Below are 18,694 nucleotides of genomic sequence, written 5' to 3'. Positions count from 1 at the left end.
ACTTTCCCTGAACACCAAAGCCAATTGAAGGTTTGACCCATAGTCAATTGTTTCTAGTATAAATGTTCTTTCTCTCTGATGAGGATGCTCTAGTGTGAAAATCCTCTTTAATCTTTATGGACCGTCATTAAGCTGGGGATCTTTGTGGTAGAAACTGTCATTAATATATTTTAGTAAAAATTATTACATTTCCTGTTATGATGATATATGGAGCTAGGACACCTGATACCATTAAGGCTATGTTGACTGACTTACATAATTTTTTACAGTACCTTCTCCCCAGTCATATCTCCTGTTCTCAAATTAAACCAGGTTGCGTGACTTAGAGGGTATCAGTAAATCTCTGAAATACTACAAAGATACTTACCATACACTGGATACCTGGATTCAGAAAGTGGAAGATACTCAGCGAAAGATTCAAGAAAACCAACCAGAAAACAGCAAAGCTTTGGCTAAACAGCTGAACCAGGAAAAGGTACAAAAAGGGAATCCCACCCTGGGCAAAAGTATTGAAACTAATAACTGGAGCCCTGTGATTACTGAAAATACAAACTCTGACAAAATAAAACAAAACAAAAAGTATAAACCAAAATCAAATGAAAAAAATCACCTCACAGCAGAGGCTCCCGTCCCTCAGGTCTGGGCCCAGCTCCCTGCTCCAGTTGTGTAGTGTACAGTGTCACAGCATCACTTGTGCAAATTTTGTCCGTCTGCCCCTCTGTCATCCTGATAGAGGGTAAATGCCAAGTGCCACATCAGAACACCTGGAACGGGAGCTGAGCCCAGACGCATGGAGAGGAACCGCCTGTTACTGAGTGAGTGTGTGGCAGGCTCACTGTACAACAAGCCTTTCACCCTCCAGGGCCTCTCATTCCCTGCCTGGGCAGGACCCCTCTCCCCCACCTCTTCGCACGGATAAAATAGTTAAAATGAAATTTCTCCAAAATATAAAAAATAAAAAAAATAATGGGGCTTTACTAACAAAAGCAAAAATATTTAATATTTAAAGCAGTGATGTCAGTCTCCCTTTAGCTATCTCAGCTATCTCTATGTCTCCTGTTACTGTAGTAACCGAGCACGCCAGTCTTTTACCTTCACAACATCTCTTTGAGGTAGGGAAGTGCTGTTAATCTTATTGACAGATGAGAGTCTGAGGCACAGAGACACAAAATGACTTGCCCAACATCATGCAGGAAGTCCGTGGCAAAGCAGGCTCTCCCAGCTCCCAGGCTAGTGTCCTAACCTCTGGGCCATAACACCACCATTTTAAATGTAAAGTGTGATTCAGTGCTACTCATGATCATTGTCTCCATGGAAATATTCACACAAAGTCTGCAATAGGACTGTTGGTGTGCTTAGAATTAACGGAGTGCTTCAGTGCTTTACTGGATTGGCACCAGAGTGCTCAGCACCCTACAGGATTGAGCCCAGGAAGGACAGCCATTCCCTAAATGTTAGGCAAACAGAACCACTTTGCATGAATGTTTGATAATAGTGAATAATAAAGGGGTATGAACATGCCCCAGTCAAACAATTGTTTGGGTGTCAACCAAATGTTTATGTAATCCCCTGAGAGTGTGTATTTCAGGTCCCCATCAGTGCCTGATCCACAGAGGAAGTGAATCTGTGACAGCCCTCATTAAAGGACCTGTCTCTTTAGCTAAAAACATAGCAACTTGTAGCCCTGCAGGTCTCCAGTTCAGTCCCCAGTGTGTTGGCCAGGATGCAGGCCCTATATTTACAGTATTCTACCAGCAGTACTCATGCTGGGCTGGATCTAACTCACATGGAACTCAATAGGAGTTTTTCTGTTGACTGTCTAGGATTTAGATCAGGCCCCAGGATTCCAACTAGCTATACAACACTGAAATGCAAGCGGTGCTATAAATAGTATGATGGTGGGCAACTTAGAAATTCTTATCATAATAGTACTTATCAACCATAACAAAGGGAGAGAAAAGAGTTATTATTATTATTTATTATGCTGAAGATATACACACATATTTTACAGATGCTGGTTTCTGAAATTGAAATGAAACAAAATAAAATAGATGAATGCCAGAAATATTCAGAGCAATACTCAGCTTCAGTAAAGGTAAGAAAGATTAAACACATACAATACAGTTTAATTTGATAATGTGTCCTTTACATGTATGCTGGTATTGTACAATGGATACAACATGCAGGCAGAGGTGCTCTGCTACTAAATTGCATTATAAATACTTTATTCAATGTCAATTTGATAGAGAGTTCTGATAACTTTTCCAACTGCATTATTTTTACAGGATTATGAACTGCAGACAATGACATACAGGGCTATGGTTGACTCACAACAAAAATCCCCAGTGAAACGCCGGAGAATGCAGAGCTCATCTGACTTCATTGTACAAGAGGTAGCTTGATGTTCTTTGACAGAGTAATATACATTCATGTAGTAGCCTGTTGTAGAGTGGAGGAAATGGAAGACTGGGATTTATTAATAATTAAATATAGTAACTCACACATGATCCTTACTGTACATAGACAAAACCTGACATAAATGTTACACATTTCACAATAACTGGTATTGTATCTGGATGTTGGCGTTGATCAACAGTTAACAAAATGCCCCTGAAAATCTTAGATGAGAAACACAGAAAACGAAGAAAAATAAAACTGTTTATTAACACGGTGGGCCAGATAATGTCTCAAGCTGCCACCCCAGGGGGGCTTTCACCATCACTGTGGTGCCACAAGTCTCTGTTGTAGCAGATTCAGGGGTAATGCCTCCCTGAAGCCTATTTGTGCACACAGAGGTGCAATTTTATCCCCAGAGGACTCATAGAGTACAAAAGTAAATGGGGTAATTTGGCCCTGAAGTGACTCTCTCTAGCTGACAATTCTGTAACAGGAGCTGACAGCCAGAAACAAAGACCTAGGCTTATAGGGATGAGGATACTCCATCTAACCATCCAGCTATAAAGGAGTTAAGATTTTGAAGGTCCTCCCACTCAGGCTGGAGCACCACTGGGGATACTACAGCTCTAGTAGGTGGAATTTTCCAAAGCCCCAGGATGACATAGGAGCACAAATGTCATTCAGGTTACTTTGGTACTTTTGAAAATTCCACTCTAGTGCTACAGTAACTCCGGTACCAGAGGAGTTAGGATATTTGTGATTGGGAAGATTGCTTCCTTGTTTCTTCTCCTCATAATCTTTTGTCCTCCTGAGTTCCACCACACCAGTTACACACCTAGCAGATGCAGGTCACTTCCATTCAGCCTCTTACATACCAGTCTGACCATTCTTAGGATCAGTTGGTCCTGTGGACGGCCTATTTATGTGGTTCTTCATGACTATTGTGTCCCTTAAACTAAGATCAGGATTTGTCTTATGAGCTCTGTGTCATATATGACTTTTCTAAAGGCCAGTTTAAGTCTAGAGGTAGTTCTTGGACATTATTTGAATGCATTTAAAGTCACTGTGAGTGCTACCATTTTCCTCTTTTGTTTCTGTGCAGTTCATGGATTTACGAACACGCTATACTGCCTTGGTGACCCTGATGACCCAGTATATTAAATTTGCTGGTGACTCTTTGAAAAGACTAGAAGAAGAGGAGGTAGGTCACAGGAAAACAGAAACCATTTTGTTGGGGGCAATAAAACAACTATTGAACTTGGATCATAATTTTAGCTGGAAATACTAAGAACTGAAATATATACTGCACAAACATGGGAATATGTGGATATTGGACTGTGTGCCTATCATTCTTATAAGCACTGATGTATATCTGCAAAGTCCTCACGTTCCATCAGTCCTTCCAGATGAGAGGGTCACATTACAGGGACCCATTGTGATTCACTGAATTCTACAGAGAAGGAAGTTATCTACAGGACTGAAGAAATTATAATGCACTGTCACAGTTTTACTTAAGACCTAGCACAAATTAGCTGGCAGTGTTTGATCCCTTTTAGTAAAACATTTATTTAAACTTTTTTATTTCTAAAAAACAAGGAAAATATAAAAGTATAGCTCTGTAAAGCAAATAACCTAAATTTTCACCAAAAGCTGTTCATCTTTATAAATCATAATTCATCTTCTATATTCATATATAGACAATACTTGCTTTTTAATTTTTGAAAGTTCATTTGCAGTTTTATTTTTACAACAAAAATCACATTGGATATTTGAAATGTGGACTGTATTTATTTGATGCATATTTTATGGCTGGATATATGCTGTACTTACAAATGCAAGCTGAAATTTGTCCCTGTGCAGAGAGCCAACCCAACTCCCATGCACTATTAATGTCCTATTTAAGTCCTAGTTAGTGTGTTTAAATGGGACCTAAGTGGTGCTTAGGTCTTCTGTTATCCCTCTGCACAGGGTTGAATTTCACCTGCGGTGTGCACACTAGCTTGCTTTTAATGGATAAGGAATTTCTTATTTAAATAGGGGAGTGCAATAACCCCTTCACTAATTCCTTAAGTTTGTTTCAATGACTTTTAAATGTCTAGGCTTCTTTTTTCTTTTGACATTCTTCTGCACTGATTCTTTGAGGAAAATTAATTTTTTTCACAGTGAGCAGTTAACAAGAATAAATGGAAACTATAAATGACACCTCTACCCTAATATAACGCTGTCCTCAGGAGCCAAAAAATCTTACCATGTTATAGGTGAAACCGCGTTATATCCGCCGGAGCATGCAGCCCCACCCTCCTGGAGCACTGCTTTACCACGTTATATCTGAATTCGTTTTATATCAGGTTGCATTATATCAGGGTAGAGGTGTATTTGTTCAAAAATGCATAGTTTAAATCAATGCTTTAAAGAATTAAACAGAGCATATTATCTACTCTTTATTTTCTTTAAAAATATCATGTGTTTCTAAAGCAATTATATATTTACTCTTTAAGGATGATAGTGTCATAATTTATACACTGTATCCTTATAACTTTTCTGTCAAATAACATACTGTATGGTTTGTCCAGTATTAAAAATACATAAAACAGGATTGGAGTTATTTTAACAAGTTTTAATTTTTAATATTTATTTATGTAATCATTGGACAAGACTCTGGATCCTTAAAGGGATGTTAAATAATCTTGCTGCCAGCTTTGTCTTTGCTGCATGTTCTTCCTATCGCATACCTCTGAACAGACTGATAACATAAATATGAAAAGTGTGCAATTTTTTTTTTTAACCATGTAGCATCCATTGCATGAGATATCACCTTTACATGCTAAGTAGCCTTTATGTGTCTAATTCACACTGCTGGTAAAAATGAAAACAAAAAAGAAAAATATCTAGAGACCAAGAAATTTGTTGGGTTTGGCTGGTTGGTGTCACTTTTCTCAAGAATAATTTAATTTTATAAACCATTTTTGTCTGTTCCGAGCTGTGTCTTCAAGACTGTCTTTTGCAAAACATATGCAGACTTCTACTTCCTTGATAACTTCTTAGTAGATAATGTAAGGTTGCTTTCTAATTGCAAAACAATATAATAAGCTTCCTTTTGGAATCAAAGTAGTGTATCATAGAGCTTTTCCATTTCAAAGCAGAAACAATCATCAGTTTTTCTGGGATTATACTTCTAATCTCTTCCTCTGGCATTCAGGACTTTATTCTATCCTTGTCTTTGTTAAGAATTCTGTGTGATGTCATTCAGAGTTTAGTGCACAGAAGAAGGTAAAATAAAGCTCTTGCTATGAAGTCTATGACATTTAAAATCTAAATTTAAACCTGTGTGATGTTAGCTCAGAGTTTACCTGCTGAGGCTGAATTCCAGAAAAACACGGTGATAGCTGAAGTTTTTAAACCTTTGGGATGTGATGAAGCAGTTGAACAAAGACAGAAAAACACAGTAGACAAAAACCCAATAGACAAAAGAGAGATTTGCAGAAAGATAGTTCTCATAATAAATCTGAGAGTAAGTTGGAAAGTCAAAGAAAAGAATTTGATACTGACAGAGGTGATAAAATCATAATGGGCAGAACGTCAAAGCAGCTATTGAAGCCTTATGGTCAAGTAAGGGCTGGTAGAAATAATGGGGAAGAGCAGCTATATACAAGAAAGGAAATAACCACCCTTTCTGGTAAACAGCATCAAAACACAGAGAATGGTAGAAAAGAATATCCAGTTCCATGTCAAATTTGTGTCAATATTAATATAAATGACGATTCTGGTGCGGCGTGAAATCAACCAAATGTTGATGGAATGAGACAGGAAATGGGGAGAGCCAAAGAAGTTTTCTGAAGTATTAGCGGAAACCATGTTGTAGAGTGGAGGAAATGCAATACTGGGATTTATTAATAATTAAATATAGTAACCTCACACATGATTTAAAGTTGATTGAGCATAACTAAAAAATAATATATTAATAATCTATTAATCAATATTGATTCAGAGATGGCAAAACAATTGATTTTTTTCAATAATTTTGAATTTGTTTCGGCACATTTTAATATCATAACGTTATACTAGCAGGTATATCTCCCAGCTGATGCTTTACACTGCTGATCAGATAGAGCACAAGATTGCATAACAGAAAACTTAATTTGTGATCCTAGATGCAACTGCAATCAGATTCTCAATTTTAATTGTCTAAAAACACTTTACATTTAATATGTTTGTTGTGTAACTGTCAGCATAAAAGGAGATGCTCCAAAGCTGATCCAGTTTAATCCCAACATCTGTAAGGGTATGTCTGCACTGCAATAAATGACCCACAGCAGCAAGTATCAGAGCCTGGGTCAACAGACTCAGGCCTGTGACGCTCCTGCTGTGGGACTACAAATACCAGTGTAGAAGTTCAGGCTTGGGCTGGAACTCAGGTTCTGAGACCCACATCTTTTGTGAGGTTGCAGAGCCCAGGTGCCAGCCTGAGCTTGAACGTCTACAATGTTGTTTTTAGCCCCACAGCCTGAGTCGATCCAGGCTCAGAAACTTGCTGCTGCAGGTTGTGTTTTATTTTTTTTTCAGTGTAGACCTATCCTAAGTGTTTATTTAAAATCATCCAAGTGAAGGAGGAAAAGAGGGAATGAAGCTGCCTTTTCATTAGCACTTCTTGAGATATATGTCTCATTGCAACTGAAATCAGGCAGGTCTGTTAAAATAAAATAACCTTCTGTTTATTAGAAAAATTGCTTGCTTTTCACCTCACAGTAGGCCTTGCTTTCACTAGAAAGAAACGTGTGTTCTTACCTCAAGTTAGCTAACATGATAAAATTCTAGTGACAAGGCAATTGTAGTTTGAACATGTTAGCAGGTCGAGATGAATCCTCTTCTCCCTCCTAGTGTCTACCTCCATCTGTTTATGCATAGAAACTGCTAACTGCCCTCTCTTCTTTAAGAGTTTGCCACCTCCTAGTTAACACGTGGATAGCTAACATATGGTAAGAAAACACCCTTTTTTCCTAGTGTGGACACATCTTGAGTGTAGCATGATGTATTGTTTCTTTTCTTGGAGAGATTTCCAAATTTGTGTTGTATTATGTTTGTTGTAAACATAAAATGCCTTAAATTCCTACTGAACCAAACTGGAAATGTTGAACTTCCTTGACCTGTGTGATCCTTGCATACTGTGTATTGTTCATTACCTGTTGTAGCTATTCGTTTTGAGCAAGAGCATATGCAAGTGGCTGTCTGACTTTTCTAACCATTAAATGCTTCCTGAGTAGCAAAAGAGATTATTTGGGACTTCTCCCCTTTGTGGATTCCTTTATGAAGGATTTTTACATCTTGAACTAATGGTTTCTTGTCTGAAGCTTACTCTATAAGGCGAAGGTGGTGGTGGTGGGAACTGCTCATCCTACTGTATTGACATGCTGAGTACACATTAGTAAGTATTTTCAACTATGTCTTGAAAATAATACAACAGATTTCACATGCTATATTAAAAAAGAACAGATTTAAACATATTTGTGTATTTTAAATTGTTTTATAGATTATAAACAATGAGATGGCATCAGCACATGCAGCATATTCAGATCTGATGAAGCAACAAAAGTTGACAATTGATGAGAACAGAAAACTTACGGGAAAGATAAATGAGCTTGAGAAGATGTTAGAGGAGTTGAAAAAACAAAAGTTCCATGTAGAACAGGAACTCCCCAAAGTGAAGGAAGCTGCAGAAGATGAGTTGAAGAAACAACAGAAGTATGTGGAAGAGATATCTTTTCAGAAAACCAAGGCTGAGCAAGAGGCAAAGCGGTATCAGATAGAGCTAGAGAGCATTGCAAAAGAGAAAATAGCTGCAGAGCAGGAGTTAGAACGTGTAAGGCAGCTCACCTTGCAGGCAGAGGCTCAAAGAAATATAGTTGAAGAAAACCTCAGAGCTTTTAGAACTCAAATAGAGGAAAGTACTGCTGCTAGAAGAAAGCTTGAAGAGCACCTGAGAAGGAAAGACACAAATCTTCAGGATTTAGAGCAGCAGAAAAAAGCTTTAATGGCAGAACTGAGGAAAAAAACAGAAGGAGAGGAAAAGCTTATGAAACTAATAAAGCAAATGGAACAAGATTTTGAGTATCAAGGGAACCTAGCAGAAAAAAAGCCCCAAGAAAAAGAGAAAACTGAAGCTAGAAGCCCAATAGTTGAAGGCAGATATTCCTTAATAAGAGAAAGCGTGCAGCCAAGTTGCGCATCTGTGCAAGATAAACATTATCGGGTTGACTCTGAAATTATAGATTTCCGGAAAAAACAGGAAATAAAGAAAGTGGAGGAGCTTAAACAGCAGGTAGATGAGCTGACTATTGCCAACAAAAAGGCTGAAAAAAACATTAAAGATCTAAAATACGAACTGAATGATCTTGAACTTCAAAAAGTATCAGCTGAAGAAAAGGCTCGTTTACTAAAAGAGAAATTAGATGATGCCAATAATACACTTAAATGTCTGAAAATTGAGTTGGACCAAAAAGATCAGATAGAGCAGGGATATTTGCAAAAGTTGAAAGAACTTGATAGGCAGCTGCACAAAACTACAGGTAAAGCTGAAGAGGTAATGCAGGAGGCCATAGATCTTAAGAAAGTTAAAATAAATTATCAAGAAGAGCTGAAATCTCTTCAGCAGGAAAAGGTGCAATTAAAAAGGGAAGTAGAGGAATTGACTAGATCACACACACAAATTGAAATCACTGTTCAGCATTTAAATTCACAAATCAACTCTCTCCAGAAAGAGAAGCTGATAGCTGAACAAAGAACACAGTCATGCAAAGGAGAAGCAAATAATCTGCAAGATCAGTATAAAAAAATCCAGGAACAGCTGCTTCAAAAGACAAGAGCGGAGAATGAAAATCAACAGAAGATTCAAATGGTGAAAGATGATTTGGCCAAAAGCAATCGTTTGGCAGAATCATTGAAACAAAAGGTCGAGGAGCTTTCCAGATCGAATACTGAAACCAAAATAATGATGCAACAAATTCAGTCTGAATCAGAGAGGATAATTCTGGAGAAACAAAGTATTCAGAGAAAAAATGATACCTTAAAAACCCTAGCAGATGGTTTTAAAGAACAGCTACGTACCACAAATGAACAGTTGCACAAGCAGATAATAATCGAGCAAGAATTCATAAGTAAAGTCAAAAGTCTAGAAGATGAGCTAATAAAAACAAAAACATTAGCCAGCGAATTTAAACAGAAGTGTGATAAGCAGAGTGCTTTCAAACTGAACACTGAGATAGAGGTTAAAAATCTAAATGCACAACTAAATGCTTTCACTGTTGAAAAGAGGTTAAGTGAGCAGAAAATACAGCTACAGCAAGCTCATATACAAGAGCTAAATAGTAAACTGAAGAAGCTGCAGGATGAATTCCATCAAAAGACCCTAGATGAACAAATGGCACGCAAAAAGATGGCTCTGTTTCAGGAAGAGTCCATTAGGTTTAAACATTCTGCAGAGGAATTCAGAAAAAAAGTTGAAAAACTACTGGAATCACATAGCATCACTGAAAATGACATTTCGGGTATAAGACTGGAATGTGTCACTCTTCAGCAAGAAAAAAATATGGCTGAAGAGAATATAAAATTGTACAAGATGCAAATTGAAGATCTGCAAGAAAGACTTCGGAAATGTCGTGAGCAACTACAACAAGGAAAGCATGCTGAAATGGATTATTTTCAGAAATATCAGAAACTTGAGGAGGAATTGGAGGTACAGAGGCGTATGGTGGAGACCCTAAAACAGGATATGGACATGCCGATGAAGGAACGTGAACACCAGTTCCTAAGGTTTCAGAATGGAGTTAAGCAACATCATAACATCAAAGATTCTGTATTCAAATTGGACTGTGAGAAGAAGGTAAGGGAATTTAATTACGTGGGAGAAACCTCACCTAGAGATTTAGAACAACTTCATCCATGTGCAAAAATGACTTCTTCATTGTTAAGACAGAAACAGGAGAGACAGGCTGATATAAACATTCCGGGGTTTAAAATGGATCGATTAGGAGAAAAGAAGCTGCACCTGGGTGGTGATGATACAGAACCAAAAGAGGCACAGCTCCAGTTGTCAAGAACAAACCAATCCCTAGAAGATGATACTGGCCAACAGGCTTTTACAGAGTTTGTTTCTCAGACAAGCACCCAGCTCCAGATAACTTTTGATAAAACAAACTCCATGACAAAAATATCGGAAATAGACAAATTAAGAGATAAAAACCTTCACACTTCCTGGCATGAAGAAGAAAAACATGGACCGGGACTAGTAAAGCTCATGCACCCTTTGGAGGTATACTCTAAGTTTTGTTGACATTTGCCTTGCTGGTGCTGGTTTTTACTGTTCCATTCTTTAAAATTTGGTATTGCTCTTCTATGCTCTCTGTTGTATACTTTTTTTTTTATTCTGGTGTATGGGGACCTCTTCTGCTTATCTGTGAATACAAAAAAAAGACTAAAATACTCAAATATTTGCAATAGGATTATTTGAAACTTTATTTTTATTTGTTAAAAGTTTATTTACATTATAGAAATTCACATACAATGATTATACTCAGTTACAGTTAAAAGTGCATTGAGTGATATCAATAAGTGCAGGTAATAAGCACAGAATAAAATTTCTACCTTGGATTTCAGCCACATGCCCATTAATCTGTCCTTTTTAAACAAATATTTGAGGTGTATATATATTTTTTAAAATCTAGTTAATTTTATCCTGTGCTGTCCGTGCTAATAAAATTTCTTATTCATGATTTTTGCTGTTTACTTTCTCCATTGAATTCTTCTGGTGGTGGACTTTGGACTGAATTGTGTAAAGTGCAAATTACATTCTCCAGCTCTATTGCTCATTGTGTCAAAAAATTCCTGTTTACAGATAGTGAAGAGCAAGCAGTATGATGTGCTTGTTGAAGTTACAACATTAAAACAAGAAAATGACCAGAATCTTGGTAATGAAGACAGGATGTTTGATGGATACCAAACATCTGAAAGTTTAAGGGGAGAAGATTTTCCAAAGATTAGCTCTTTCTTAGAGGGCAAGAATATGAAGAATGTTGATACGGTTCACTATGAATATTCTGCTGGGGAAGATGATATTAAATTTCAAGGTCTCCGACATGATGTAACTGCCAGACAGTTGGTTGAAGTGAAGCTTCTAGACAGGAGCACAGTTGAACAGCTCCATTCAGGGCAGAAGTCATTTGATGAGGTTCAGAAAAGTCTTGAAATGTTTTTAACTAAACCTACTGCTATAGCTGGGCTGTACATTGAATCCAGCAAAGAAATAATCTCTTTTGCTTTAGCAGCAAAGAAAAGAATAATTGAAAAAACATTAGCATTAGCATTTTTAGAAGCCCAGGCTGCCACAGGTTTCATCATTGATCCCACAACAGGTCAGAAGTATTCTGTCGATGACTCAATTGTTAGAGGACTTGTAGATAATGAATTCAAAGGTAGACTACTTGAGGCAGAGAAAGCAGTTTTAGGATATTACTGTTCTGGTAAAATAATATCAGTGTATCAAGCTATTGAAGCTAGAATCCTGGAAAGACAAAAAGGTAAAAATATTCTTGAAGTCCAGGTTGCAAGTGGGGGAATTATTGACCCTGTAAGAAGTGTTCGTATTCCTCCAGATGTCGCAGTACAGCTAGGCTTGCTAAATAAAACAATTTTAAAATTTTTACATGAACCTTCTAGTAATGCAAAATGTTTTCAAAACCCAAATAATAGGCAAGCCATGTACTACGATGAGTTGCTGAAAATTTGTGTGTTTGATGTAGGTAGCAAATGTGTTCTGCTTCCAGTTGGGGACAGAAAAATTACTAACCCATCAGCAGAAAAAGTTCATAAGATTTCCATAGTAGACATCAAAACTGGAACAGAAATGACTTCATATGAGGCTTATCAAAGGGATTTAATTGATAAAAGTACATATCTTGAGCTATTAGAACAGGAATTTCAGTGGAAGGAGTCTACATGTTTTGATTCCCATGGAAACTCTTCTCTTTTGCTAACAGATCTCAAAACTGGAATACAGTTTAATATTGAAGAGGCATTAACACAGGGTACAATTGACAGAACATTAGTCAACAAATATAAGGAAGGCCTCATCACAGCTAATGAGTTTGGTGATATTTTGCTGAGCAGTTCACAACCATGTAAAGATTTGAACAGCCCTATTGCAGGATACTGGCTTTCTGACACCAATGAAAGAATTACAGTTCTAAAAGCCTCACGCAAAAACTTGGTGGATAGAATTACTGCCCTAAGGTGTCTTGAAGCTCAAGCCAGTACAGGAGGCATAATTGATCCATTTACTGGGAAAAAGTACAGTGTTTCAGAAGCTTTGCAGAGGGAGTTAATTGATGAAATAAGTGCTAAGCAAATTCAACAGTGTGAGTTAGTCTTTACTGGGATCATTAATCCTGTAACAAACAAAATTATGTCAGCCATTGAAGCTATGAATGTAAATGTCCTGAACAAAGACACAGGCATTCGCTGCCTGCAGTATCAATACTTGACTGGTGGACTGATAGATCCAAAATCTCATTGCAGGTTGTCTATGGAAGATGCTATTAAGAATGGCATTATTGATGCTATCACAGCTACAAAAATTAAAGATGACAAGTCACATGTTAAAGCCATTACATGTCCCAAAACAAAGAAGAAGTTAACATACAAAGAATCCTTGGAAAAGTCTATTTTTGATTGCCACACAGGGCTACGATTATTGGAAGCAACTGAGCCCATTAAGATAGGAATTTCTAGTCTTTATTATGCTTCGTAATCAAATAGTGATTTTGGTACTCACTTTTGGGCCAGATCCAAAGTCCATTCAGTGAAAAGACTCCCATTGATCACTAGGCTGTTGGTGGGGAACTACTAATACTATTGTGTAATCATGTGAGAGTGATAACATACTATAGAAGTTAGACACCATAAAGGAATAAAGTTCATAATAGGTGTGAAGTGTTGCAGTGTTTACATGGTTTTATTAGGCAAAAGTCCCATTAACTTCAAAATAGGAGCTGTTTTGTGTATAATATTACAATATTTCATCCAGCGGTGATGGCTTGATTTGGAATTTCAAATTGCTCTTAAATCTTAAAAAACTAAATATTTTATAGTACAAAGGTATCAAAATGTGGTGCAGATATTTAGGCTTAAATCTTTGGAACACTTATGCACACGAGACTACTCGCATAAAGCTACTCACATATATTTAGCATTTGCAGAATTAGGTCATACATTTGTAGTCTGGAGTGGTATTGTTTAAATTTCTCATCAACATGATTTTCCGCTGATTTCAGAGAAAACTTGGATCAGTGCAATTAGTTTTTCATAAAACTGCAGTATGTACAAGATAAGATGTATTGATATGAAGTGCTTAGTTTTTTAAACCATTTTTAAATGTTCTTTCCTTTTTTCTTGTGATAAATGAAAGCATTTCAACACAAGTACTGAAAAGTTTTCAACTACTATAAAAGTCTGGTTAAAAATCATATACTATTTGACACAAACTACAAATTCATAATATATTTATTGCAAACAAAATGGTGACTCCTCTGTTATTATTTTTCAGTATATCTTGTTTCGAAGACTATAATAATACTGTATTTCCTTCTAAATGTAATTTAGTAACCTATCCCAATGTACTCTGGAAATGTGATACCCAGTGCTGGCTCTCGGCATATAAGGCTAATGGAAAGGCAGCAATTCGAAGATGCTTTAGCTTTTCTGACTACAAGCATTATTTAGATTTTAATTACTGAGTAGTGGCTGGGAGATTAATCTGTTTCTGTACTTTCAATAAAATGGTTCATGTGTCTGCATGTGGGAATATGTATATACCATAGCCATTTTAGAATCTGTGGAAATATCTTAGAGGAATTACCTCTAATAATGTCTCCAGTTATATTGCATATACATATATATTTTCATATAGGTGACAGAAATGCATAAGGTACAATAAATAAATAAAACTACTCAAACTATTGTAGCTTTTGTGGTAATAGTGGCATTATGAGAGGATTGAGAGTTAGTAGGTTAGAATTTACTATCTCAACTGTTTAAATAAATGTATTTTTTACGATACACATTACCCCCCAGAAGTCAATGGAAGAGGAAAAGAAAGAGCATGTTGAGAAAGCTGGGGATTTACTGAAATGGGTGTCAGACATCAGCAAGACCCTCAGCAAGGGAGAAGGAGAAAAAGCTGAAAAGGCAGACTTGCCTAAGCAGCAGGTACTCAAAGATTTCTTGATAGAGCACCACTTTTTGTTGTTGTTGTTGTTGTTCTTTGTCCTGGTTAATATGCGCAAAGGTTTCTATAAATATTTTTGTGATACTCGAAAGATTCAATTTCACATTTGGCTCTGAGGGAAACATTTTAAAATGTTAATAAAATACATTTACAAATATGAAAACATTTAAGAGAACAAGATATTGTGGAACACTCTTAAGAAGAAAAATATAGTCTGCCCTCTGGGATGCGAAGATCCCAAAATGCGACATGTTCTGACTACAGAAGGATGACCTATCCAGAGGTCAAGTTGGGGCACAAGGCCACTAATATAGAAGGAACACAACTCTGAACCTGGGAGCTATAGAATCAACTGGGTATACAGCTTATATAAATCATCTCTGCCTTCTGCACAATGTACATCCAATTCTGGGTCCGTTTCCTCATCTTGCAGGAGTTACTACAGCACTAGTAATACCCATGCTACCTCCAGTAAAGAAGGAGTGGGAGGGGGGAAGGGATGGGATCCCAGACCAGTTTTCATTTTCTTAAAAAATATAAGTACTTTGAGTTGGAATAGATGTGGGCAACTCTCATCCATTGAGCATTGAAGACAATAATGTCTCCTCTCCCATGATTCTTCAGTTGAAGGTGGCTTCGTTCCTGCCTCGCACAAGAGTGCTATTTTAGGGAAAGGAGATACAGAGTGGGTCTGCTGGGATCCTTTGTTATCCCACACTAAGCTCTGTGAGTGAGATTTGGTGGTCAGGTTGCCTCATTATTTGCATTTTTTCCCTTGCTTGACTGTTAGTTTACCATGTTAAGAGACCAGGGGAGACACTGACTAATATTTCTAAGCAATTCTGATTGTCTGTCTAGTACTCTACCAATGGGAAGGGGACACATTTAAGTGGCCACATAAGGTATTGTGTGTAGCTGGCTCTTTTTCAAGTAGTGTCCCTATGGGTGCTCCATTTCAAGATGTGTGCTTGCTTGTGAATTCTGGATCAGTGATTTTTCATCAGCAATGTCTGTGGATCCATACCTCCATCTTATAGTGAGAGGCGGAACTGCTGCCATGCCAGTTCTCCCTCAGCTGCCTGCAGCTTGAGATGAGCATTGCAGTGTCCTCCTTCTATATTTTCTAAGTATTTTTTTCTTTATTTTTGTTTAGCACAATGTTCACTTAAAAAAGGTGGGCAGGGGTTCCACTTCCCTTTCTTTGGCCTGAATTGTGCCTTTGTTTTTCTCGGGCCTTTGATCCACGGTCTTGAGTGCAGGCTATGCCCAAATACCCAGGCTTTGAACCCCGCCAGATCTGCCATAGGTCTTTCCCCAGCAGCGCTGGATGTTAAAGCTCGCTTGAGTTGTCTCACATCCCTTCCAAATTCAAGATCTACTCAGAGTATAAGAGCAGATCTAATACGTTGATGAGGGACAGGCTCAAACTCTTGTTAATGGACCACTCACTGACACCAACAGGATCTGAGTCAACCCCCTGTACACTAGGATCCACAGAGCTCTGGTGACCATCTCTATTGCGATCATAAGCAAAGACCCAGGATACTCTTCAGAACCATCTTAACCATCAAAGAAGAGAAGGGTTCCTTCCCCAGAACAGGAAATGAGAAAGGGGAAGTCACCCACTCGATCTAGGTCTCAGGAGACCTTGTGTCTCGTTATGCATACTGCTGAGGTTCCCATCACCTCTGCTATTGAGACTGTGGCACTGGCTAAGAAGACCATGCCACATACCAACAAACTGTCTAGTAAACTGTGTTAAGCAGTACCTACATTGGCACTGAACTCTATGGCTTCAAAACATAAAGACTCCAGAGCCAGACTGAAAGCATCGATACCATCTCCAGAAACCAGACATGAAGGACGTACTGATTGTACTTCAGCACCGTCTATGGTACCTCCAGATATTCTGACTCCCGATATTTCCTCTCGGAGTCCAGAATCCCTGGTACTGTCCAGTCTTTTGACTAATGTGGACCTTCAGATCCTGGAGCATCTGAATCATCATTGCTGAGAAATACAGAGACACACTCCCCACCAGTACCATCTCACCCGACAGAGCCTAATTACTCTCTCCTACCATTTTCAATGATGTGTTGCCCTCCAGTACCATCTTGGTCTCCAGTCCCTGATAAACTCTTTGAGGGCACACAGATACATTTCTAGCGAATCCCAACTCAGCACCATCTGGTACCTTCATATCAACAGCCTCTGATACCCATGCATTTACGGGACCCCTTTGGGGCCCTAGTGCCAACTTAACCATTGGTATTGACACCATTTGCCCCTCCAATTGGCACAGGAGATGACTCCTCATCAGATTCTGAACTATCTATACAGGATTTCCCTTTTCAACCTCCTTCACTCGGGATACACTCTAGCAAGGGATACACCTAATCCTAGCAAGGATAACAGTGGAGTCTTGTCCCATTCCCTTTCGCCCCACCAAGGTGGGTGTATTGGAACCTATAGACCCCTTACGGTGATTAGTTTTACCAGTACCATCTCATAAGAGGATATATCAAGAGCAACAAATGCCTCACTCAGGTTCCTCCGCACAGTGCAGTCATACAAAGGAGCAAGAGCTGCGGAGGAAGAAACATCATCTTCCTGCAAATCCTCTTCCTCACCAAATGAGGCTGTCATGCCTCCCTCACCGTCTTATGCTGATGATTTCAAGACTTTTCTGGACCCTATGAAGTGTATAGAGGAGATCCTATATATTCCACTGAAAGAGAAAGAACCCCAACACTCCTTGTTGGATATCCTTCACACCTCTTGTCTGAGCAAAATCACCCTGTCCATTAATGATGCTCTGTTGGCCTAGGCATGTAGTGTGTGTCAAACCCAGCTATTGCACTGCATATGTGTAAATGGTTGGACAAAAAGTATTACATCCCACCCAAAGGATCAAAATATTTCTTTTCCCATCCTACGCCCAACTCTCTGCTGATGGAAGCAGTCAACAAACAATAGACAACATGGATTCCATTCCATTCCTTCTGATAAAAAACAAAGAGGACTGGACCTTCTAGCATGGAAAAACGTACTCCTTTGCCATACCGCACTTCAGAGTAACCAGTTACCAAACCCTGTTGATGAAATACAGTTTTACAAACTATTCCAAATGTTTACCCTTTATTGAACGCTCACCCCAGGATCAGAGGAAACAAGTTCAAACTCTCATAGCAGATGGCCAGACAATTGCCAGGACAGCTCGTCAGCCCTGATTAGATGACTGAAGCAGTAATCAGGTGTAGAGCATTTTGTCTGCAATCCTCTGTGAGGTACAAAATACGATTGATTGTCCCACCCTTCAAGGGACTCAAGTTATTCAGCAATGCTATGGATGGGTCACTTCACTTTCTTAAGGATTCTGGGTGAAGCTACGATCTCTGGGCATGTTTACACTTATGGCAAAGAAAAAGTTCAGCAGGTCACAGATGGCTCAACGGTCTCACTCAGTCAACTACCAGCTCATTAGAACAGCTCAGCCCTTCAGGAAGAAGCCCAGGTTCTCATAGAAAGGACTGCCCTGTACTGCAACATTCCAGTTGGCAACATCTTTGAAATGACCATTTAGACCCATTGATGAAGAGTCACAAACTCTCCTGTTCCAGATTTTATGCTTCACTTATCCCCTTTCCACCCTGGTGGGGCCTCTCTCTCTCTCTCTCATTCCCTACCTTCCTGAGAGCTTATCATCTAGGAGAGATGGATCTTGGAGGTGATATTTATAGATTACTCCATCCAGTTCAGTTTATGTCTACCTCCTCACCTCCTTCTCTCTGCAGGGACCCCTCTCATGAGAGTCTCTTGAGGCATCAGGTGCAGTTCCTGTTAACACTGGGGGTGATCAAGCCAGTCCCACCTGACTTAGTCAGGAAAGAATTTTATTACACGTATTTCCTGGTTCCAAAGAACAATGGGGGATGGAGACCAATTCTGGGCCTCAGGACAATAAGCAGCTTTGTCCACACTTAACAGTTCAGAGTGGTAGCAAAAATTAGAAGTGATCATTAG

The 18,694-nt window shown here is 38.5% G+C and overlaps 1 protein-coding gene across 1 annotated transcript in view; it reads left to right on the top strand.

The window, feature by feature from the left end:
• The window catches only part of DST (dystonin), a 550,812-nt gene that overhangs the window by 356,506 nt on the left and 175,612 nt on the right, over positions 1-18,694 (top strand). The window contains 5 exon segments of the mRNA XM_030558316.1: positions 313-475; positions 2,012-2,095; positions 2,286-2,393; positions 3,500-3,598; positions 14,518-14,652. Of these exon segments, the coding sequence (XP_030414176.1) occupies positions 313-475; positions 2,012-2,095; positions 2,286-2,393; positions 3,500-3,598; positions 14,518-14,652 (589 nt within the window).

Source organism: Gopherus evgoodei, chromosome 3 (assembly GCF_007399415.2).
Source record: "Gopherus evgoodei ecotype Sinaloan lineage chromosome 3, rGopEvg1_v1.p, whole genome shotgun sequence".
Taxonomy (NCBI): Eukaryota; Metazoa; Chordata; order Testudines; family Testudinidae; genus Gopherus; species Gopherus evgoodei.
Note: the sequence above shows the minus strand (reverse complement) of the source record. Positions and strands in the feature narration are given on the sequence as shown.